This window comes from Pelophylax lessonae (genome assembly GCF_965119305.1).
Source record: "Pelophylax lessonae genome assembly, chromosome: 1".
Classification (NCBI taxonomy): Eukaryota; Metazoa; Chordata; class Amphibia; order Anura; family Ranidae; genus Pelophylax; species Pelophylax lessonae.
In genome coordinates this window covers 518781278-518805698 of record NC_138768.1, presented here as the reverse complement: position 1 = coordinate 518805698, position 24421 = coordinate 518781278, and the positions used below count along the sequence as shown (strand labels likewise).

Sequence of the window (24421 nt, the reverse complement as noted above, 5' to 3'; positions counted from 1 at the left end):
AGGAAGGAGTTTTTTCCCCAGCTGTTGCAAATTGGATCACGCTTTGCTGGGGTTTTTCGCCTTCCTCTGGATCATCTGTTAGTATAGAATTGTGTATATCAGATTTTATGATTTTTTTTTTTCTTTTTTATTGGTTGAACTAGATGGACTAGTGGTCTTTTTTCAACCTGACCAACTATGTAATTATGTGAATGGGTGCAAAGGATGGGTTGGCTTTGATTTTTACCTGGAGGTGGGCTTTAAAGCTGCGGTTGAGTCTTCTTAAAGATTTCTTGTACTGTTGTCTATTTTCAACTACAACACAGTTTTAACCAAGTAGAAAGTTATTCAGAAGCTTTATAGAGTCATAACAGTTAGGCTTTCTAAAATAAAATGAAGTCATGAAGCAAACGGATTCAACTGTACTCACTATTTTTTCTAGAAATGAAATCCCTTCCAGGCTCCTCTGGGGTTTGACAAGGTAATTTAAGCACTGTCTTGCAGCCACATACGAAACACACCCCCACACTACCTGTCCCAAAGGCAGTACACGTGTCCCAAGCTCTCAAAATATGTACACTCTTCTATTTCCCACCAGAGATAACTGTATTAACTTCTTTCATTGTCTCAGCCTGGCATCTATTCAGAAGAGCCCTGGGCAAAACATTTTTATCCTAAGTATACCAGTCGCTCTAGAATGAAGTCAACAATTGTTTTTGCAGGTAATTAGGGTAGATTTCTCCTCTACCTGTCAGAGACTCAAAACAGAATCGTAGCGACAGGCCTGACATATCTCTGCTAGCGAGGTAGATTTATCCAACTAGAAGTGCAATGGGTAGAAACCTCAAATTAATTGGTGAGGAAACCCTGCTGTGAAATAACGTCAACATCCTGCTTTGGGATTTAACATGGGGGGACACATAAATTTTGTCAAATTCATGTACGGAAAATCTTACAAGATATTTCAATTAATCCCTATAACAATGGATAGCTGCACACAGGGGAGTAAAATGCATTTGTGAAGAGATTGAGATTGTTCACTTCTCACCTTCACTGAGCAATAAAATAAAACATACAATTAACCCCTCTCTTTGTACGGGTAGAATCTATGAAATATGTATAGAAAGACATGGGTGCTTCTAATATTCATGTAGCATTAATTCCTCAGGGCTGTCTGTATGCAGAAATGAGCTGGCTTATGACAGTGCACTGCTGAGCTCGCATTTGAGTCTCCATTTACAAGCGAGCAATATCATCTTCTGCTATTCGTAGCGACTTGCGTGGTTTGCATTTTTCAAATTAGAGAAATAGCATGTCTTTTTGTTCCTTGGTAGAAAGCAAAGCTGGTGTTTTTCTCATAATATATGACTTTCATTGAAGTAAATGAGCACAATCCAGCCAAACAAAACAATGAAAGCTTCATTTATGTGTTGTACCAAAAATGTTTTGTTCATTTTACGGGATCCCGGGTTATCAATTAATGGCGAAAAATGAAGAAAAAAAAAAGATCAACACTACTAAAAGTGGGCATATATAGTCTTGTATCTCCAGTGGTATCGCCCATATTAATATTGTAATGTGGACGGTGACTTTTGTTGCAATATATTTTTATATCAATAAACCGAAGGGAAATGGGTGGGAGATGTAAAAGAGGGTAAGGGGCTTTAGACATTCACAAGTCGCTTGTTACATATGAGGGTAAGAAACCATGGGTTGAAAATAATAAAAGATTAGGGTATTTTCATTTAGCACATAATTTGCTAGACAAACATACTCTTTGCTAAATTAGGATAATGCCAAATTCAAGGCGGGAGGGCATTTGCGTCGTAATGCAACCACCACAAGCATGTTAGGTGACAGCCACCAAGGAAGTATTTTGACGTTGAAACCATAGCCGCCAGATATTAGCAATTTTTTTTCAAACAGCATATACTCAGTAGTTGAATTTACATCATGGTAAGGCAGCACTGCGCATTAGAGTTCATTTGTAGAGAAATGGTAGGGTGGAGTCCTTCCATTTGGAGCTAAGATCTTTGAGTCTTGCTTTTAAATTCTGTCCATTTTTAGGGATAATAGGCAAACTACAGTTAAAAGAAAAACAAAAAAAAAAAACATGGGAAGTTGGACACTGGCATCAAGGACATGTTCCAATGGAAAAAAAATGAAAGGATAATTCCACCTTTAAACGTGAATATTTGTTTTTCCTGATTTAATCTTTAAGGTAACATCAGTACTCAAGTTCAGGAACCATTTTCTGGACATTAACTCTTAGGTCCAGGCTGTAAACAGGGCTTCAATTTTTCTCCAGCCTCAAGCCTCACCCCTCCTGGCTCTTTGCCCCAGTCACTGACATTCAAATGCCAGCGCCTCCACTGCTCCCTAAGGCTTGTAGCACATATTTTCATGCTGAAAAATTATGCTTCATTTTTAGGCCTCATGCACAGTAGACGTTATCAAAACGTCAGTAGAAATCTGTAGAAGGAGTTTTTCAGCTTTTTTGCAATAGCGTTTTTCAGCACATTTTCAGCTTTTTTCAACTGTACTGTTTTTTTAGCTTTTTTTTTTTAACAAAACTATACTCCCACAAAAGCTTATGGCTCAAAAAACTTTGATAAATGCCGAAAAGCAGCGTTTTTCAGCTATTTTTTTGGCGTTTTCAGCTTTTTTCAGCCCCTGCAAAAACTACTGATAACAGCCTATGTGTACATGGACACATAGGATAAAATGCTGGGGAGTTTACTGGCTGCAGAAAAAAACGTCTGACGCCAAAAACAGCAGCTGTAAAAATGTCCAGTGTGCATGGGGCCTTATATAAAATATATAAAAAACAAAATACCTAATCGGAGTACATTCCACCCTGTGCTGTGATGCATAAATACACTACATTATAATACAGCTCCAATCACCCAACAAATTACATTCACTCAGCGGTATGATGCCTAACATGTTGTGCGGAGCAAAGTTCCCGGAACCATCACGTCATGCAAAATGCCTCTTTACCCCAAAGCATTGTGCGGCCCCTTGACTCAGGTGTCATTCACATGTCTAAACCAATGACAAGGAGGCTTTCCGAGTAATGTGTTTTCCAAGGAATACATATTCTGTATGAGAGAGAGAAATGGGGAATCAATAGATGAGTAATTGCCTCTAAACACATATACGTGGAGATGATAAAAGCACAGTAGGTAATTCATTTTGGCAGGGGAAGTTACCATTATACCATGGTGAGATGGAAACATGAAAAGAGAGAGAATACAAAAAGTAACACATAAATAACTGAAAAACCCAGCTCACCCCCTCCTATTTTACTTAATATAGCGTGGCCCTTGTGAGCAATTGGTTTTACTATACAACATAGATACACTCTAGTGGTAGTTAATGGCGTGGATAGGGGATGTGAATTGCGGGCAACAGGATTGAGAGGAATATATTTTCTAGCAGTCAGACCCAGGTTATATACAGAAACTTGATTTTTAACTTTAACCTACAAACCATTCTTAAATTTTAACCTTGGAAAACAAGTATGGCATATGTCAATATAGTGTGTTTAAATTGTGATTAGACCACTGTAAGATATCTTCTTATAAAGAACATGGTACCTGTGCATTGTAGCATACCGACCATTTGTAAATGTAGCCCAGTGCTGAGCTAAAGCAATATGGAGAAGGAGACATTGCATTTTATTCTCCTCTCCCTCTACTGAGATACTGATGTTAGGCTGCACAACTCCAGGCCAGCAGGGGAAATCTTGGCTAAATCCAAGCAAGCCATATATATCTCAATGCAGAGCATTGAGAGTCCTGGGAGTTGTAGTTTGAGATGGCAACCAATTGACTACACTACGGATCCCAGTACACACTGTGCTGTAGGAGAGATGATTTTTGACCTCCGTAAGGTTTACCCCCTTCAAGACCAGGCCATTTTTGTTTGCTTTTTGGCACTTTACCTGAAAATTTCTGGGTCATGAAACGCTGTGCCCAAATAAATTGATGCCTTTCTTTTTCCCACAAAAAGAGCTTTCTTTTGGTGGTTTTTGATCACCACCGGGTGTTTTATTTTTGGCGCTATAAACAAAAAGAGACTGACATTTTTGAAAAAAAAAATAAAATATTTTGTACTTTCTGCTATAAAACCCATCCAATAAAAAAATAATTAAAAATCGAATTTCTTCATAAATATAGGGCAATATGTATTCTGCTACATGTTTTGTAAAAAAAATCCCAATAGACGTATATTGATTGCTTACGTGAACATTATAGTGTCTACAAACTTTGGCACATATACTGAAATTTTTATTTATTTAATTTTATACTAGTTATGGCGGTGGTTTTTAACATTTACCTACAAACAATTCCTAAATTTAAACCTTGGAAAACAAATGTAGAATATGTCAAAAAATTTAATTGTGATTCGATCACTGTCAGATATAGTCTAGTAAAGAACATAGTATCTGTGAGATGTAGCAGGCATGCCAACCATTTGCAAATGTAGCCCGGTGCTGGGCTAAAGCAGTATGGAGAAGGAGACATTGCATTTTATTCTTCTCTCCCTCTACTTAGATACTGATGTTATGCTACACAGTTCTCCTCCAGCCAGCAGGGAAAAGCTTGGCTAAAGCCAAGCAAGTCATATACTTCTATGCAGAGCGTTGAGAATCCAGGGAGTTGTAGTTTAAGATGGCAACCGTATAATGGGGCCATATGACTCCTTACACTACAGATCCCAATACACACTGTGCTGTAAAAGTAGTGAAAGATGATTTTTATTAACTACTTTACCTCCGGAAGATTTACCCCCCTTCATGACCAGGTTTTTTTTGCTTTTTAGCACTGCATTACTTTAATTGACAATTGAGCAGTCATGCAACGCTGTATACCAATGAGATTTATATCATTTCCCACAAATAAAGCTTTCTCATAGTGGTGTTTGATCACCACTGGGCTTTTGTTTACTTTCTACTATAAAACATATCCAATTAAAAAATTGTAAAAATCAACTTTCTTCATAAATTTAGGCCAATGTGTGTTCTGCTACATATTTTTGGTAATAGCGGCAATCAGCGACTTATAGCAGGAATGTGATAATATGGTGAGCAGTCTGACACTAACTGACACTTTGTGGGAATCAGTGACAGTAATACAGTGATCATTGCTAAAAATATGCACTGTATTAATGACACTGACTGGGAAGGGGTTAACATCTAGGGTGATCAAAGGGTTAAATGCGTGCCTGGTGTGTTTACTGTGAGGTTCTTTTACTACTGGATGTGCCGGTTTTTATTCCCTGCTTTGCAGGGAAACAAAAGCCGACACATCTCCACTGACACTGCGGAGCTCTGTATAGTTTACATTGACAAAGCTCTGTCCTGTCTTCTTCCTCGCCGATCAGTGGGTGCGGCGGTCAATCATTGGCTTGAACTGTGACTGATCACAGCCGGTGGTGCGCGCACGCCCCCTATCCGGAAGTGCTGGATCATGTACTAGATACTTGATCCAGTCCATGAGACCTGCTCTGCCGCCGTACTCATACGTGAGGCGGTCAGCAAGCGGGAAAGCTCTTCCTCTTGGTGCTCAGGGAGTTAGAGAGAGAGTACCTCTGTCTGAATATTCGTCTGCCAGTGGGAGACCATACTAGAGGAGATACCAGCCTGAGACTCAGAGTAAGGACATTTGGGGGCAGCGCAGCACCGCCCACATCACAGCAGTTGCATCTCTGCCACAGGGAGACTGGAGCATCCACTCACCCTCTGCTTCCCAAAGCTGATTACTGAAGGCCTTAAGGAAGAAACTGAGGGGTCCCCCTTTTATAGCAAGTAGTCACTGCAGCAGCCTGGGGACTGCTGAGAGGAATATTAGCCCATTGCTGATACTTCTAGCAGGGACTGAGCCACTGAGAGTAGGGCACAAAATATACCTCACCTATTCCAAACCTAGACTGCACTTATACCAACCCTATACTGCATTATACCAAAGCTTTAGTGCATCTGAACTGCATCTACCTTGCACCTGTGTTGAGACTATACCATACCTATACTGCATGCAGGTTAACTGGGACTGTTGTTAAGTGTGCCAACACTCTTAAAGGGCCAGAACGATGGTCATCAGAAGAACATCTCGAAGCACTGCCCCTCCCATAATATTTATTCTGCAAGTCACTTTGTTTCCCTGCCCCCCTCCCCCTCTACCATTCTCCTTTTCTGTTGAACAGTGCATACCCAGCTGGTCTAGGATTGGCATCACCACCATAAATGCACTCTGGCAGTATAGTTTCAGCACTCTATAGATTGCACTTTACTACTGCTGATTGCTGCACTTGAGGTGGCCCTGGTATTGTTTATGCTGATTCCAAATGTCATCTTATGCCTAGTCATTACTGTTAAATACTTTGTATGCTAATTTTTTATTACCATTGTTAATCCATTTTATGCTTGCCTAGTTATCAACCATATTGGGTGACATTACATTAAAGCGTTTTTTACCCTAAAAAAATAAATTGATCCTGTTCCCTTAAAGCATGTTATAGAGCACAGTGCTTGTGCTGTGTAATTTGGCCACTTCTATCACCTAAAATACCTGGCTGATCCTGCCAGTTTCTACCCTCCCCTCTGTACACTGACCACGGTGTATCATGGCTGGTAAACCCTGACACTGTAGTCAGTTTACGTGCCTCAGTCATCTGTAGCCCTGCTCTCTGCTTTCCTCTGTCTTCCTCTCCACTCCCCTCCCCTCCCTGCCTGTCATCACCGTGTCACGGCCCACCTGCCCCTCCTGCTGCTCAAATAACTGTTAATATGTTATATAATCCTGTTTGTCTGTGTTGTATAAAAACAAAATGCTGTATATATCTAAATTGGCTGCTCGGTGATCACATGATCAGCTGGCTCTCTCTCTCGTCCTCTCCTCTCGAGTGACGTCAGCAGAGGAATCTCGGCCCCGCCCTCTGCAGCTGTCAGATGGGGAGAGGAGAGAGCCAGCTGGGTCATGTGATTGCCGAGCAGCACATTGAAATCAGGTATATATAGCATTTTTTTTTTTTTATAAAACACATAGACAGAGGCACACAGGCTTAGGAGACAAACAGGATTATACAAAGTCCTGCAAGTGGCTTAACAATCTCTTTAAGGTATACATTATATTACGTTTTCCTGTCTGTGATATTGTATGTTTGTACACATAACCTGATGTGTAAGAGGGATTCAGGTTTTTGGGAAAGGTTGAGGCAAAGAACAGAAAACACATCCTAATCAGCAGCTCCTTTCGGGAGTAGCGCTACATAAATGTGGAAGCAGTCCATATATATGCAGGAATATGAATGATGTCTGTGAATTCAATGAAAAAGTCCATAAGCAAAGCATTACTTTTTTTGTGGACAGAGGGAACAGCCAGTTTGTGCAATTATCACACATTGATGTGATTCAGAATTGAAGATTTGTTGTTTCATACATACAGTGCTCTAAAGTACCATTTTGCACAGACTGAGTTGAACATTATTACTGTAAATCAGACAATGCTGTCATTGGTGCCGGAAATTGTTTTATGTTGAAGAGTTATAGATACACAGTGCTATCTTTACTTTTTTTCGCCAGTTGTCTATTGAAAAAAAATCTGAAATGTGAACACAGTGGAAAGCTGTGAATTCTGTGTAATATTCAAAAGGTGTAGTTGTATAGAACTATAGGCATTCAGGAGATCCTACATGTTTTGCCATTTCCAAATGAAACTTCAATCTATTGTCAAGGAGATTAACCCAACGCCTGACTACTAAGATGGTACAGGATGGGGCATTTTATAAATGTCACGTTCGTAGCTTTATAAATATGCCCTTTGGATTTCGAAGAGCTAGTGTAGACAAACTGCTAAATGCACTGTTGAAACACATGTATTTTATGTAAACTGCCTTACCTGCTAAAAAAAATCTGTAATTCTGTGTTCCAAAGCAGGCAGCCCTTGGCAGACACTACATGAAGTCCTAACAATTACTTTTCTCCGCCGCAGTTAAGGCAATACAAAATGGTCAAGACTGTGGTTGGAGATTGAAAAAACAGCTCATTGATGAGATTATATCCTTGTACTTTCTTCTCCAATCTAGAGACTCAAGTTGTCACTTTCCCAGCACTGTGCAATACAATACCATGTGTTTGGTTCTCAGTGCTCTCCTTTTTCCTCCAAGTCTAAGGTGTATGTTTATGAAACTGAGAAGTTTTCTCTCAGTTCACTTTGCGGCAGATCTCAGAGGAAAATGAGCAACTCTGGCTGAGAACTTCAGTTCTCACAGGGAAAACAGAGGAGAAGTTTTTCCTCTGAAAACAGCTGAGATCTGTGTAAAAGCGAATGGGCTGCCTGGTATCTCGTGAGACATAGCGAAATTACAGTACGAGCAAATCGCTGGTGCCCACTTATTAGGCAATGGTAAATTATCACTGCTGAATACACGTGTATTCTCAGAGGAGACCCCCCCCACCTAATGTTAATAAAATAATTAGTCCCCCTACTCAAAATATATATATATATATATATATATATATATATATATATATATATATATATATATATATATATTTATACACACACAGACGTTTTATGTATATATATATATAATACACACACACATTTTTATATATCTATATATATGTATATATATACACTGTCTGGCCCAAAAAAAGATCGCCACTAAAAAAAAAAAAAAGGTCACACGCTCTAATATTTTGTTGGCTTTGATTACGGCACGCATTCGCTGTGGCATTGTTTCGATAAGCTTCTGCAATGTCACAAGATTTATTTCTGTCCAGTGTCGCATACATTTTTCACCAAGATCTTGTAGGGATGATGGGAGAGTCGGACCACTGCGCAAAGCCATCTCCAGCACATCTCAAAGATTCTCAATGGGGTTAAGTTCTGAACTCTGTGGTGGCCAATCCATGTGTGAAAATTATGTCTTATGCTCCCTGAACCACTCTTTCACAATTTGAGCCTGATGAATCCTGGCATTGTCATCTTGAAATATGCCCGTGCCATCAGGGAAGGAAAAATCCATTGATGGAATAACCTGGTCATTCAGTATATGCAGGTAGTCAGCTGACCTCATCCTTTGGGCACATGCAGTAACTATCCAATAGCATAGTTACTGCATGCTTAGTTTAGTTACCGTATTTATTGGCGTATAACATGCACTTTTTCCTCCTAAAAATGGAGGGCAAAGCAGAAGTGCGTTATATGCCGATTTATAAAAAATAAAAGGCCAAGCAGCGCTGAGAGGCAGAGGGTGGGGGGCTGGGCCAAGCAGAAGGAAGGACGAGCGGTCGTTGTCATAGGAAGTCCCACCTCCTATGATAGACAGCACAGTGGCCCAATGCCGGGATGTGTGATGTCTATCATAGGTGCCTGGAACTTCAGATGACAGCGGCCGCTCATCCTCCCTTCTCCTCGGCCCCGCCCGCCCCGGCTCTGTGCAATGGGGCTGGCGAGGCTGCATTGGTGAACACTGCCCTGGAGAGGCTGCATTGGTGGACACTGCGCTGGCGAGGCTGCATTGCTGGACACTGCCCTAGCAAGGCTGCATTGCTGGACACTGCGCTGGCGAGGCTGCATTGCTGAACACTGCGCTGGCAAGGCTGCATTGCTGAACACTGCGCTGGCGAGGCTGCATTGCTGAACACTGCGCTGGCGAGGCTGCATTGCTGAACACTGCGCTGGCGAGGCTGCATTGCTGGACACTGCGCTGGCGAGGCCGCATTGCTGGACACTGCGCTGGCGAGGCTGCATTGCTGGACACTGCCCTAGCAAGGCTGCTTTGCTGGACACTGCACTGGCAAGGCTGCATTGCTGGACACTGCGCTGGTGAGGCTGCATTGCCGGACACTGCCCTAGCAAGGCTTCATTGCTGGACGGCTGCATTGCTGGACACTGCGCTGGCAAGGCTGCATTGCTGGACACTGCGCTGGCGAGGCTGCATTTATGGACACTGCGCTGGTGAGGCCGCATTCATGGGCACTGGTGAGGCTGCATTTGATTTAAAAAAAGAGTTCTGAGTTCAAAGTTGTTTATTTCAAATTTAAGCTTTTTTCCTAAAATTTCCCTCCTAAAATTTAGGTATTATACGCCGATAAATACGGTAGTTGCTTATTAAATTCCAGGTGCCATCTTTATATATATATATATATATATATATATATATATAAATAAATATGACAGGGGGACATGTTTAGTGTCTTGGAGGGTCTCATTGAGGAAGAAGGAAGTCATAATCCTCCTCCTTCCCCCTCAGTTCTCAGGGTATTCTGTCTTCTCTCCCCAATTCTCCACCTCTGGGATGGTGAATCTGGGAGTGTGAATTCTGGCACAGATCGCCAGTGAAGTGCGGAGATCGCAGCTTCATAAACTGGCCGTTTCTGTGTCAGTCAATGACAGATTCTCAGTGTGTGGAGATGATCAGCGGAGAATATGTTCTCCCCCAATCATCTCTGTTTCATAAACCAAAAATTATCCGAGATGAGCTGCGATCATCAGGATCGCTGCTCATTTCGGTTTCATAAACTAACGCCTTAATGCTAAAGTACAGGGGAGAACAGGAGAATAGTAAAAAGACTTATTAAGGTTTGATTTAAAATGTATATTTTAAATTCTTTATTTAATTCATATTTAATTTAATGGATACCATTGGCCTAAGCTTATGCCAGTCATGTCATGCAAGCTCACTTGCTTCATGTGTCAGAAAAGAATTTGACTTAATGTGTTCTGGGCAAAAATATAGATAACATCTAGAAAAAAAAACAGATTTTTGTTTGTGAAGATAACATGAATTAGAGGGAAAACTGCGAATTGTACTGTAAAATTGGCAGGCTTTCTTTGTGACACATTACTTTGGTACATCGGAGGGTTTTGCGAAAGAAATGTATTTAAAGTACACCTGTGTGCCTACTGAACTAGATACACAAATAAAATGTAAGCAACTAGCAGCCTACATGTTCTATGAAATATTTTCATTGATACCTTGGGAGTCTGGAAAACCCAATTTTAATAAAAGGATTTTCGACTTACTAGTAAAATATGCTTTTTGGAGTAAAGGATGCATAATTTTTAGCCTTTAACCATGAGTCATATACAGCTACCTTCAAGCGACAGGCCAAAAAGGAAAGCTGTAGGGATATCCCCTGTATAACCCTCCCATGACCAGCTAGCCTCAGCTTTGTAGCAAGCAATAAAGAGTTTATTATATAGAGGAAAGGAACCTTTGTCATATACTATACTCCAAGAAACAGATTTTACTGGTAAGTTAAAAAACCCTGTTTTATTGGTCATACAGTACAGGACAGATCTTTAGTCTCTAATCATGGGATGTCCAAAAGCAGTGCAACTGAGGGGCTAGTAACAGCAAACAAATGCCATCAAGTCAAGAAGGATTCCACAAACTCAACTTGTAGCACCTTACACTGAACACTGGGATCAGAAGAGGCCGGAACATCCATCTGAAAGAACTTAATAAATGTGTGATCAGAAGTCTAGGTGGTAAGCATGCAAATCTGAGAAGCAGATGCCTGATGCTAAAAAGCCCATCAGCACTAACAGATCTGATGGTGTATGCCTTTAAAGGCATACATCTATCCTTTAGATCAGGGGTCTTCATGCCTAGTTATGTCTGTGGATATCAGAGTTTTACAATAACTCATGGGGTGTGTAGTTCTGCAACAGCTGAAGGGCCGTAGTTTGAAGATCCCTGCTTTAGATGGTTCAATAATGACTTGTCTACTCTACCTAGGAAACCACCTTTGGCAGAAAATAGGTTTTTAAGCCTCTGGACAACCTTGTGTAACACCAGGAAAATTTCTTCACAGGATAAGGCCACTAAGTCAGAGACCCTCCGCACAGAGGTAATAGCAACAAGGAAGGGCACCCTACATGGTAGTTTAGATGAAGGAATATGCTTAATAGGTTTGAAGGGTGGCCTCTGAAGAACCAAGAGACCCAAGTTATAGAGTTATTAAAGGCTCCCATAAAAAAATAAATAAATAACAAATATTTAATATTTACCTGCTCGGTGCAGTGGTTTCGCACAGAGTAGCCCTAATCCTCCTCTTCTCAGGCCCCTCCCTCCTGTCGGGTGCCCCCATAGCAAGCACTGCTGTCTCACCCAATGAGGAGGAAGAGACCCGGGAGAGCCACTGCTCTTGTGCGCATTGTTGGAACAAGATGGGGCTCAGGTAAGTATTGGGGGGGGGGGCTGCTGCACACAGAAGGTTTTTTACCTTCATGCATTCTAAAAACCTTGAGCTCTTACAACTACTTTGAGGTCCCACTGAGTCACAGGGAATGTAAAGGACAAGAAAGGTATTCAGAACCCTGCAAAAATGCCCTAACTAAAGACTGAGAGGCAAATGGTCTCTAAAACTGAACAACCAAGCCCTAGGTTTGACAGTTAATGGTACTTAAAGCCAGATGCTGATCTAGACTAGGCTGGAGAAAGGACCAGATATGTTTCATGGTCCCATGGAGGAAGCTGTCACTGGGAGAGAGGCACATTTCAGCCGAACAATCCTCTGCATATGGTCAGAGAAAAGGCCCATCCTGGAGATCTGGTGACGTGTACCGGCCAAGCCATTGATAGTTTGATATAAGGGGCACAAGCCCTGAACATACCATGGCAGATGTCTCCACACTGGTGACAGGATACAAGGGATGAAACCCTAACCAGGCTCCACCCTCCAGGATGGGGGGGGTCCATGTACGGTTCCCAGAGGTTCAGGTCAGGTGTCAAACATTCTGGAAGCTGCAGAAGGAGCCATGTAAGTAAGAGGTAAGATTCTTTCAGTAGAGCAAAGAGGTCCATCAGCTCGTTACACTAGAAAGAAACTGAGAGAATAGAAAGGGTTATATAATGGATGTCCATGCAGCTTTCTTTTTTGCCATAGTCCAGGGGTGTCCAAACCACAGCCCTCCAGCTGTTGCGGAACTACACGTCCCATGAGGCATTGTAAATCTCTGACATTCCCAGACATAACAAGGCATGATGGGAATTGTAGTTCCTGAACAGCTGGAGGGCCATGGTTTGGACACGCCTGCCATAGTCCAACCAACTGAATGTAGCTGCATATAACCCATGGTTAAAGACTAAAGATCCTGTGTCTTCTACTTTACAACAAAAAAATTGTAAATATGACTTATCTTGGGTTTTTATTTTTCCAAAAGGGATTTGTGGAAAGGATTTGGGCCAGTAGAAGTCATAATTTACGAGGATATACTGTTTTTTATAAAACCTTGGGTGCTCATGAAGAATTTTCAAACCAGTGTGGATGACTGAAAAACCTTGAACAGAAAATAATGTTATGAAAAGCCTAAATTTCTGATAGTGTTAAAATGGATTTATCTGATTTCCATCAAAGACAAAAATGTTAGTTTTAAAAAGAATGCTTCACATCATCCCAGAGAGCAGATGGGTTTGTATTACGCTTTTACTTTTACAGGACAGTATCACACTGGTATACATTTGCAAAGTTATTATACACGTTTGATTAATCGGGTCCTATTTTTACCTAGTGCACCTGTTTTGCACCTGACTGTGAATGCACAAACACGTTCAGTGAGTATATCTGAGAATGCTGTCAATGTTTCCTCATATAGCTAAAGCTGTTTTCATAAGCAAACTGCTTCGAAACAAGTAGCAAAGATTTATAGACATTTCCAACGTAAACTTGCAAATGAGCAGCAGCTTGCTCTATTTGTACTTGTATGTTAGATAACATGATTGAAGGAATACTGCATCTTTTTTTTTCCATTCCTGATTTACTTATCGTAATGCACAATCTGCATTTCCTGGCAGTTGTAGATCTCATGAATAAACGTAATAACATATGCAGCTTTATGACCATTTTATAGACTGCATGCCAAGCTGTCCGACCTGGCAAATGACATATGTGGATTTTATGTTGTATTACATATTGCACATGGTTAGGCCTGTTTCTACAAGCGAGGTTCACATTTGAAAGGATGCCTAAATCAAAGCATTTTTGTAAAAGTAGAGCTACTGTGACCTGACAATAAATATGTTTCCCATATGCCTCTAATGTGTGCTGCCCGAGGTGAGATTTAATCCCTACTTATTGATGTAGGAGTGTATGCATGAATGTGACACAGTTGTCTAAATGTTTCTTACCTCCATTACCCATTGCAGGAATCCCACAGTTTCATAATCCCATGCCAGGCACTTTGATTTGACAATTCAGAGTAGGCATCTAAAGATTTCTGCAGATTCTTGTATGGAGAAATTTTGACACACATAAGGCTAACGTTTATTACATGGGAGTTTAATTTAAATTGAATTAAATGTTTTTGTTGGAGGGGGGGAGTGGGTACCTGATTTTAACAGGTACCCACTCCCACTTCCGGTCAGATCATCGTGGCAGTCTAAGCAGAAGTTTGGCCTCCCCCTCCATCCTCCACAGCCTCTTGGGACACGTCACAGGTCCCAGGAGACTCCAGCTCATGCACATGCAGTGGGCAATTGAAACAGAAAAGAAGGATGGCGCTCTTGTGGGCACATATGGTTAATAAAGTATAAATGATGACCCCAAAAATAGTCTCATAATGAGCCTTGAAGGTTTAATAAACACAAACGGATAAAAATCAATAAATATACTTCCAAACCGAACCGGATGTCATTGGAGTCCCACTATCACCACCAGGGATCCCCACAGCAGCCCAAGGAGATTCGGAGGCTTCAGGGTTCGGTTTGGAAGTATATTTATTGATTTTTATCCGTTTATGTTTATTTAACCTTCAAGGCTCATTATGAGACTATTTTTGGGGTCATCATTTATACGTTATTAACCATATGTGCCCACAAGTGCGCCATCCTTCTTTTCTGTTTCAATTTTTTCTATACACCATCCTGTGTTAAGGATTGGGCAGCCGTGGTGCACTTGATGTACAGCTTCTACAATTTAATAACTTTTGGGTTCATGATACAACAGGAAAATTGCATTCAGGACTAGCGCTTGAACCTTTTCTGTGTTACATGCAGTGGGCAGCCAGTTGTGAAGCAGCAAGGAGTCACAGTCGACTGCCCATAGTTCAGATGCCGGTGCCTGGATCTGAAGATGGGCAAAGAGCTGAGTCGGGTGAGGACATCGATGGATCCCAGGATTAGCAAGTGTGTGTGTGTTTTTTTAAGGCCCCTTTCACACTTGTGTGGCTTGTCCTGCAACTTGTGACTGCAAAGTCGCATATGTGTGTAACTTCAAGTCGAAGCAACTTCAAAGTAGTCCCTGCACTACCTTGGCCTGTTTTTGATGCCATTTGAGGTCCATAGACCTCAAGGTTATACAGGCATTGCTTCAAGTCCAGTCAAAGTCATGGCAAAAAATTGCAGCAAAATTGCGTGACTTTCAGGCCACACAAGTGTGAAAGGGGCCTAAAAGTCAGCAGCTACAGTATTTGTAGGTGGTGACTTTAATATTTTTGTTTATATGGTGAAGATCCTCTTTAATATCTACTGTAGCAATTGCACAGCTGCCTACATTTACAGTAAAATAATTTACAGGAACTCTACTGCAATACCATAGCTGCCAACATTTCAAAATGTATTTCCGGGGTCACCATTTATACTGTGAGCCTGGTGTCCTATCAGAATACCGCTACCTAGCAGATTCTGCAAGTGGAAGTGACGTTCGGATGAAAACTACTTACTGGGCATGCTCCATGCGTTCCTACATGGCCGCTATGCGCTCCAATAGGTTTCCTAATGTGACAGAACACAAAGCAACGGCAGACATCTTCTTACACCCACGCAAGTCTTGAATTTTACATTTATTTTTGCAGTAAACTCATCTTAAATACTGAAAGAGACTTTTTCACTGAGACCGAGTGAAATAGTCTATTTCACTATATTCTCAGTTTGTCACTGAGCAGTGTGGGGTGTACCAAGATGGCCTTAGCCACCTTCTACCTGCAGGTTTCTTGCTATATTTACTATTTTACAATATTAATAGAAATGTCATACTGTGATTCAGTATATGAGGTGAGGTGAGTTTACTCCACCAATGTAGGGGGGAATTTATGCTGACCTCCAGTGTAAAGAGGGACCCTACAATGACCACCAAATATAAGGGGGATATTTATACTGACCACCAATGTGAGGAGGGACCTTACACTGACCACCAATGTTAGGGGGAATTTACACTGGCCTCCAGTGTAAGGAGGGAACCCACCGTGACCACCAATGTAAGGGGAATATTTATACTGTCCACCAATGTAAGGAGGGACCTTACACTGACCACCAATGTTAGGGGGGATTTACTCTGACCACCAAAGGGCCCCTAACCCAACCACTTACATAACGGGAGATTTTTCACAGACCAACAATATGATGGAGAATTTCTACACTGATCAACAATGTAATGGGGGATTTGTACACTAACCACCAATGTAATTTGGGGTTTTTACACTGGCCCCTAATGTAAGGGAGGGGATTTACATTGGCCATCAATGTATTAGAAGCATTTACACTGGCCACCAACATAACAGGGGATTCTACACTGACCATCAATGTAATGGGGGATTTACAATGACCAGCAATGTAAAGTAGGGAGTTTACACTGACCACCTATATAATGGAACATTTTACACAGACCAATATAAGGTGGGGGGGGGGGGATTTTACACTGACCATCAATGTAAGGGAAGGCTTAAACTAACCACCAATATAACTGAGATGTTTACACTAATCAGCAATGTAATGTCTCAATTACACTACTGGTCATGGGAAGGGTTGAGCTGAGGTTTTACTGCCCCCTACAGGCTGGAACAAGGAGTATAGGAAGAACTGCAGGGAGAGAAACAAAGTTACAGACATAACAAACTCAGGAGCAGAGCTAGCATTAGAGCCAGGACTGGGAGGGGGGCCCACACAGGGAGGGGGATTAGTGAGGGACAGCTGTCTCTTTCTCAGCAGATAAAAGCTGGCAGCAGGGAGAGGGGGAGAGATCATCTTTCAGCTGCTGGAGAAAGATGTCTGTAAATGTCGTTCATCACTTATCCCCCTTCCTGTGTGGGCCCCCTGTGTGCTCAGGCCCCCTACAAGAGGACTGGTGGTCCCCCCTATCAGCGGTTCTGCCCTCTCTGCTTACTTCTACATGCCCCCTTTGCTCCCCAACCCCCTCCCCACTTGCCTTTGCACACCTGTTCTTTGTTCACCTTTGCATTCCAAATGTTTAACCCCCCTTTCCTTCTGCTCACATCTGCTGCAGTGTTACAGAACCCTTTAAATGCTGTACCTGACAGCACATTCAGTGGTGGCCGTGGCAGGCAAGCCTGCTTCTGTTTGTTTGCATCCACTTTTTGGGCAGCATTCAGAAGAGGAGATGGTGGGTGGAAACTTAGAAGGAGAGATTTGTGTATGAATGGTGTACGAATTGCGTAGAAATGGCACACAATTTACATGTGATTAGTGCAATATTTACAAATAAGTGTTGCGCTTTTTACACATGAATACCCAGCCTTCAAGGGACAATTAATAAATATCCGGACTGTCCCGGAAAATCAGGGACTGTTGGCAAGTATGTAATACTTCTGGGGGGCGAGGTGGAGGAGGGGAATTTGCAATAGCTGCTTTTCATTTGCATTTTGCTTACAGTTTAATTCCAGAGTATATGTTGGGCCATTAAATGAGTATGTATCTCATGAGAACCAGTGGGAAAAGGCTCCAGGCTGTATTTTGCTAAACCACATTCCACAAAATGTTTAGTAGCAAACATAACAATGTTGTAGACCTTTCGTTACTGGAAATTGGACAGTTGTAGTTATTCTCAGCTGTGGGGAGCTGATTGGCACATTGTAACCTTCAGGGTGTAGGTCTTTATGTAAAAAATACCTTACCTTACACCCAATGCGCCTTCTCATTGAATCCTGGAAAATCTGAGGATCCAAAAAATCCCACGGGAATGTACTCCGGCACAGTGTCTAGTGCCTTCTCTTGTGGTGAGGTCACCAGCACTTACAGGAAACATTTGAAAGCTGGAGTGTAAGGTAAGTATTTTTTTCAATGTTTTATGACTTTAATGCTTTCACTGGGCGATTTTAATTAATAGAATAAGTATACGTATGCATGTTGTCTCAAGCACAGTTTTCCTTTAAAGTGCTCTCCGACACAGGAGATGAAAACAGCTGGAAATTTGTGTGTCGGGGAGGGAACTTAGACATAGATAAGCAAACAGCTTGTCTATTCACAGCACAGCTCTGCAAATTTCTTTGTTCCTCTGCCCATGTGGAGGGGGGCGTGTGCCTTTCTTCCAATCAGCTCACACACAGTGTATGCCAAGACTCCACACCCACTGCTGAATGAGGAAACAAGTTTTGTAACATGATGTGCACTTTCTAAACTATGTAGAAAGCTGAACGCAGCAGATGTACATGTAAAACTTATGTAGGAGGATATGTTTAATCTCTGTGTATCATCTGAGGCTGTTCACTTTACTTGGTATATGTAAGGGTTTACATCCACTTTAAAGTGGTTGTAAAGGCCTACATTTCTCTGGATTAATTTAAAAAACCTTCTATGTTCAGCTCCCCCAAGCCCCCCCCCCAAATACTTACCTGAGCCCGATCTCGATCCAGCTCTGTGCCAGAGAGCAGTGGTAATCCCCCATCTTTCTCTCTCATCACTGCACATAGAGGAAGCAGCAGGAGCCATTGGCGGCTTCCTATGGTGACAAGAGGAGGAGCCGAGAGTGCCAGCAGGGGACTCGAGAAGAGGATGAGTGGGGCTGCTCTGTGCAATCCCCATGCTCAGAGCAGGTAAGTATGACATGTTTGTTAAAAAAAAAACAAAAAAAAAAACAAACTTTACAATCACCTTAAAGCAATAGTAAACTATTTTCTGCTACTTTTACCTACAGGTAAGCTTATATTAAAGCTTACCTGTAGGTAAAATTAATATCTCCTAAATGTGCACCATTTAGGAGATATTCCAGTGAACAGCAGCCGGTGACGTCACCGATGCATGCATTCTGAAGGGATGGCAAACTAATGCCGCCCCTTCAGAGCTCTGTGCCGCGAAACCAGGTGGTGGGAGGTGAAGGTGAGTGTGTAGGAGCACTGAGAGAATGCCTTGCATGAACAGACAGTTGCAATATGCTTGTTATTTGGGCTTTCCAAGTGGCAGTGGAAAGATGTCACAAAGGTGTCTTAGTTGTAACACGTTGTGCTCCCCTGGTGCAGGAATTTAAAATCACAGAATGGAGTATGCTGTCCAGTTCTGGGCACCGGTCCTCAGGAAGGATGTGCTGGAACTGGAGAAAGTCCAGAGAAGGGCAACAAAAATAATTAGGGGAATGGAGGACATCAGCTATGAGGAAAGACTACAAGCACTGAACTTATTCTCTCTGGAGAAGAGACGATTGAGAGGGGATATTATATCAATGTACAAATACTGTACTGGCGACCCGAGCATAAGGAACAAACTTTTCAGAGAAAGGAGATACAATAAGACACGGGCCACTCACTAAAACTAGAGGAAAAACGGTTTAACCTTTAAATACGTAAGGGGTTCTTCACTGTCAGAGCAGTAAGGATGTGAAATTCTCTTCCACAAGCAGTGGTATCAGCAGGGAGCATCGATAGTTTCAAAAAACTATTAGATGATCACCTTAGAGACCACAACATACAGGGGTATACAATGTACGGTTAACAGCAAACACACACACACACATCGGTTGAACTGGATGGACTGGTGTCTTTTTTCGACCTCATAAACTATGTAACTATGTAAGATGGGAGCTCTGTCATCGGTGACAGCACACTGATGGAGGGTTTAGTTTTAAGGTAAAGCTCTCATAATGTGCTAGTATGCAATGCATACTAGCTCAATGTGATATTAATTACATTGCATACTAGCACATTGTGATATTACCCTGCACCACTTACCACTTTAAATTTCCAATTTCCATTTTAGCATAATTTTTTATTTTTTTTACCATGTCTAATACGATAAATGATCCTACTACTATATTTCAGTTTTAAAATGGAATATTTTGCATTAATTGGGAGACCCTCTGAATATTGTACGGTGTATATTACTGCCAGAAAGGAATTTGTACAAAGAAGCATAATCCTTGAGTCAATGATACAAAATTGAATCCAGATTATTTTTTAATCTAATCAATGATCTATTCATAGCAAGTGTTTATTTCCTTTGTTCCTTTTCATTCAGCTGTATTCTTTTTTTGCTCTGAAATGCATACGCTTCCATTACTATAAAGTGAATTGGATCTTTTCCAAGAGAAAAGATATTTTTTAATCTGCTAGCTTTTGTCTGACCATGAAAATCCTGTCTACAAAGAAATTACTGCAAAGAAGAGATGAAACTGAATATCTGACTTTTCTCATTCTTTTTCTTAGGTTCCATCATGGTGACTATACTGTGGATGTGAGCATCAATGATTACCTGGATATTTACTGCCCCCATTATGAAATTCCTCTCCCAGCAGACAGGATGGAGCGTTACATACTCTATATGGTAAATTATGATGGCCATGCCTCCTGTGACCATCGACAGAAGGGGTTCAAACGATGGGAATGCAATCGTCCAGATTCCCCTAATGGACCACTGAAGTTTTCAGAAAAATTCCAGCTGTTTACGCCATTCTCTCTGGGGTTTGAGTTTCGTCCTGGACATGAATATTATTATATTTGTAAGTATCAATGGAACAAATAAGCAAGCCTACATATTTATAATCTCTGTCTACCATTCCTTTTATTATATACAAGTTTGTTTTGTACATATTAGCCCCTTTAGTAAGCAACAAACATGTTTAAATGTTCTGTTGTTCAAAGATCATATAAAAAAAGTGACGTTCAAAGGTCATATAAAATAACCTATGTTATCTGGTGAGTCTAAATCACAAAAAATGAAAAGTGCGTAATAATCGATCGCAATCATAATAATATAAAACATATAGTGCAAATATACCATGTGAGGGTGAGAAATAATTATGAATAGTGCCAATAATCTGAGGGACATCCTTGGGATACACATATCCTCCTGTGGGGATTACCACAGCTAAGAGTGTTTATTTTGAATCAAATGGACTTTCCTATACATCAAGATTGTTGTGTATATGGTCGATTGACACTTGGATATTTTCATAATACACAGATTTTCATACTGGGACTTTTACATTTCATGTGTTGGATTGTTTACCGTTTTTGCAGGGAATTCTTATGCACATTGAGATTGGCCACTGATTGTTGTTTGGTTGATTGACACCATTTTGTGTACATTGAGTATATTTGTACATTGTGATTTGTCACAGATTATTGGCACTATTCATAACTTTTTTTTCTCACCTACATATGATATATTTGCACTATATGTTTTAAATTATTATGATCTAGTATAATTATATAAAGGTTTGGCGCTACTTTTTAAAAAATATTTATATATTTTTTATATATTTATTTTTGTAATATTTATTTTACACTTGCAGCCTTACAGAATAGAGCTATTATGGATCCAAACTTGGGTTATCTTTTTAGATATTTATCTGGTGATTCTGCAGAGTTTTTAAGAGATGTTCTATATTTTTGATGCTCCTAATTCATATTGATATTTTAAAGTGTATGCAGTAACATATTACAATGCTAAAAAGGCCCGATATGGTGGGCTTGATAGATTGATTATCAAAAATCTGACAAATTATATACAGATTTAAAAGATGCTTGTACATTCTTGTACAGTATTCACATACAAATTCCCTCAACAATTCGGGCTCCATCTCTAATCACACCTGTTATGCAAAGTAATGACAAAAACACTACATGCATTTAGGGAATTGATGATGAATGTGAGAACCAGTACTGAGGCTATATTCTCTCAAGTATAAATACACTTTTTTTTTTTCAATCTCTTTTTATAAATTTTTATAACAAACAAATAATACAAACATAAGAAAAGAAAAATTAGTAATCACAATATCAAAAAATCTTTGCTCTATATTCTAGGATAGAGAGGAGAAAAAAAAAAGAAAAAAAAAGAGGGGAAGGGGGAAGGGGGAAGGGGAGAAGAAAAAAAAAGGTCCAATACAGAAAAAAGATATAATTTCTCAACATCTTAACCTAGGCTGGTCCCCTTGATTGATTTAAATTTTTTGCTATTGCTACTAGATATGAGTATTTTCATTTGTATCCTAGAGTATTAGTCCCTTGCCACTCCATATAAATATATAAGACCTAAATATAATCATGAAATAAACCAATTTGGGAAGGAGGGTGATAGTTATGGTCAGACCTACGGAGCACTTATCTTTAATTTTCCCAAAGTTCGTGTTAATTCAGCCTTTAAGTACCAATTCGTATATCTGAAAGGTTTCATAAAATATTGAATATCCGCATCCGTAAGTTCTTGCTCTATAAAGGGTTGCAATTTGTCAAAAAAACTTTTTATAGGTTTATAATGTTGTAAGACTGTATCCATACGTTCCTTATACAGTAGTGATCGAAGCTCCCTTTTAACAGCTAGTAGGGTAGGAGGACTAGGTTGATTCCATGATTTTAGAATGGTCCTCTTAGCCGCCAAAAAGCATAGATGTGTCCACGTAGGGACAATAGGCCGTGGGTTCCCATGAGCAGTAGTAATCGGCAGATTAATTCCAAATAACATAAATACACTTTAAAAGAAAGTGAATTCATCCATTTTGTCCAATTCCTCTGATGTAACCAAACCCACAGATACATTCTTACCTTGATCTAACAGCATCCAGCAATCTAAGTCCTCACTGTCCTGCCTGCACATTAGTTCTCGGTTGACTTTTATAGGGTTGAGTCTAGAGGCAGGAGACAATTGAACACAGTCTAATAGAAGTTCATGTAGCTGTAAAGCATAGGCACAGCCAGGACAGTTGCCAACAGAACAGGTAACAACACTGAAGGATTTCCACTTACTACCTGGTGACAAGTGTGAAAGACAGTGACCACTGTCTTTCCCAAAGACAGTGGTCACCAACCAAAATAGAAAGAGTCAACAACAAATAGCAATAAAACACATAACCTTCCACATTCTATCCAAAATTAAATAAAGTTTTGACTGTAGATTTACTTTAAAGTGAGTGTTGCTTCACTTTTGTTGAGAGAAAACAATCCCCTTTGGATGATCTATGTAGACTGTAAAGATTCCTACCATCTTCTGTTCTAAAGAAATATTTGTTTGTCTCACTAAATCCTTTCCAGACTGCAGTGTTAATTTCATCGCCAAAAATTTTTTCGTTGACTAAATTAACACTATTTTAGTTAACTAAAATACGACCACAACTAAAACAATTCAGATGACTAAAATAAGAATAAAACCATTCTGTTCACACTCCACCCCATCAAAAAGCACACTTCGGATCTTATGTTGATACTGTATTTCATAATATTCTCCTGAAGAAGCGTTATGCAAAAACGCGAAACATGTAGAGAAAACCAGTTGTTCAGCGGTCCCCTCATCACCGGATACATATCGTCACCATATACATTATGACCTTTTTATGAGTAATAGGTCTTTATGGTATCTATACACCTTAGTGGTGATTGAGGGTTACCCCTACTATATGATAGTGATGGTACATTTATGATCTATTTTTAAGTAATCCTTTGATTGTATTTACATTTACATTGTTATAATGTTTAAAACGTTTTAACTATTTTCTAATAAAATCATTTTTTTACGACATGATTGTCATATTGCGGTGCCGGGAAAGTCCATGCTCTTAGTAATAGCAACTTCTTCCAAATTCATTCTGTTCATTGAATAACACCAGAGCAGTTGTGAAATATTTTCATTGGTGTTAATTTCACTGATAAAAATATTTTCGTTGACTAAATGAACACTATTTTAGTTGACTAAAATATGACCACAACTAAAACAATTCAGATGACTAAAATAAGACTAAAACCATTTTGTTCATTGAATAACACCAGAGCAGTTGTGATATCTTTTCCTTGGTGTTAATTTCACTGATAAAAATATTTTTGGCAACCAAATTAACACTATTTTAGCCTACTAAAATACGACTTAAAAACAAAAATGGCATTTTAGTCACGAGACTAGAACTAAAATGAAATCGAATTTTGATGTCAAAATTTACACTGAATTACCACCTAAGAATAAGCAGGGGGCATCTAAAAAGCTGCTGAAAGAAAAAAAATGAAGAAAAAAGCTTTTGTTATTTTATTTTTTTTAGTTTAATGTTGGTAATATATTCAGGTAATATGCGTAATGGCATTAGAGCCAATAGAGTTTACAGTTTTTTGTATTTTAAATTTGCGCTTCTGTTTGTCAAAAAGCAATTTTTTTGTTTGTTTATGAAACTTGATTTTATTTTTAAAGACTTTATATACAGTATCACAACGGCTAAATCTGTGTCTGTAGTGCAGGGTTTCTCAACCAGGGTTCCTCCTGAGGTTGCTAGGGGTTCCTT

At 40.1% G+C, this 24421-nt stretch overlaps 1 protein-coding gene across 1 annotated transcript in view; it reads left to right on the top strand.

The window, feature by feature from the left end:
- EFNA2 (ephrin A2) overlaps nt 1-24421 on the top strand; it is a 513974-nt gene that overhangs the window by 329437 nt on the left and 160116 nt on the right. The window contains exon 2 of the mRNA XM_082256218.1: nt 20364-20656. Within this exon, the coding sequence (XP_082112344.1) occupies nt 20364-20656 (293 nt within the window). The remainder of the gene's footprint in view (nt 1-20363; nt 20657-24421) is intronic.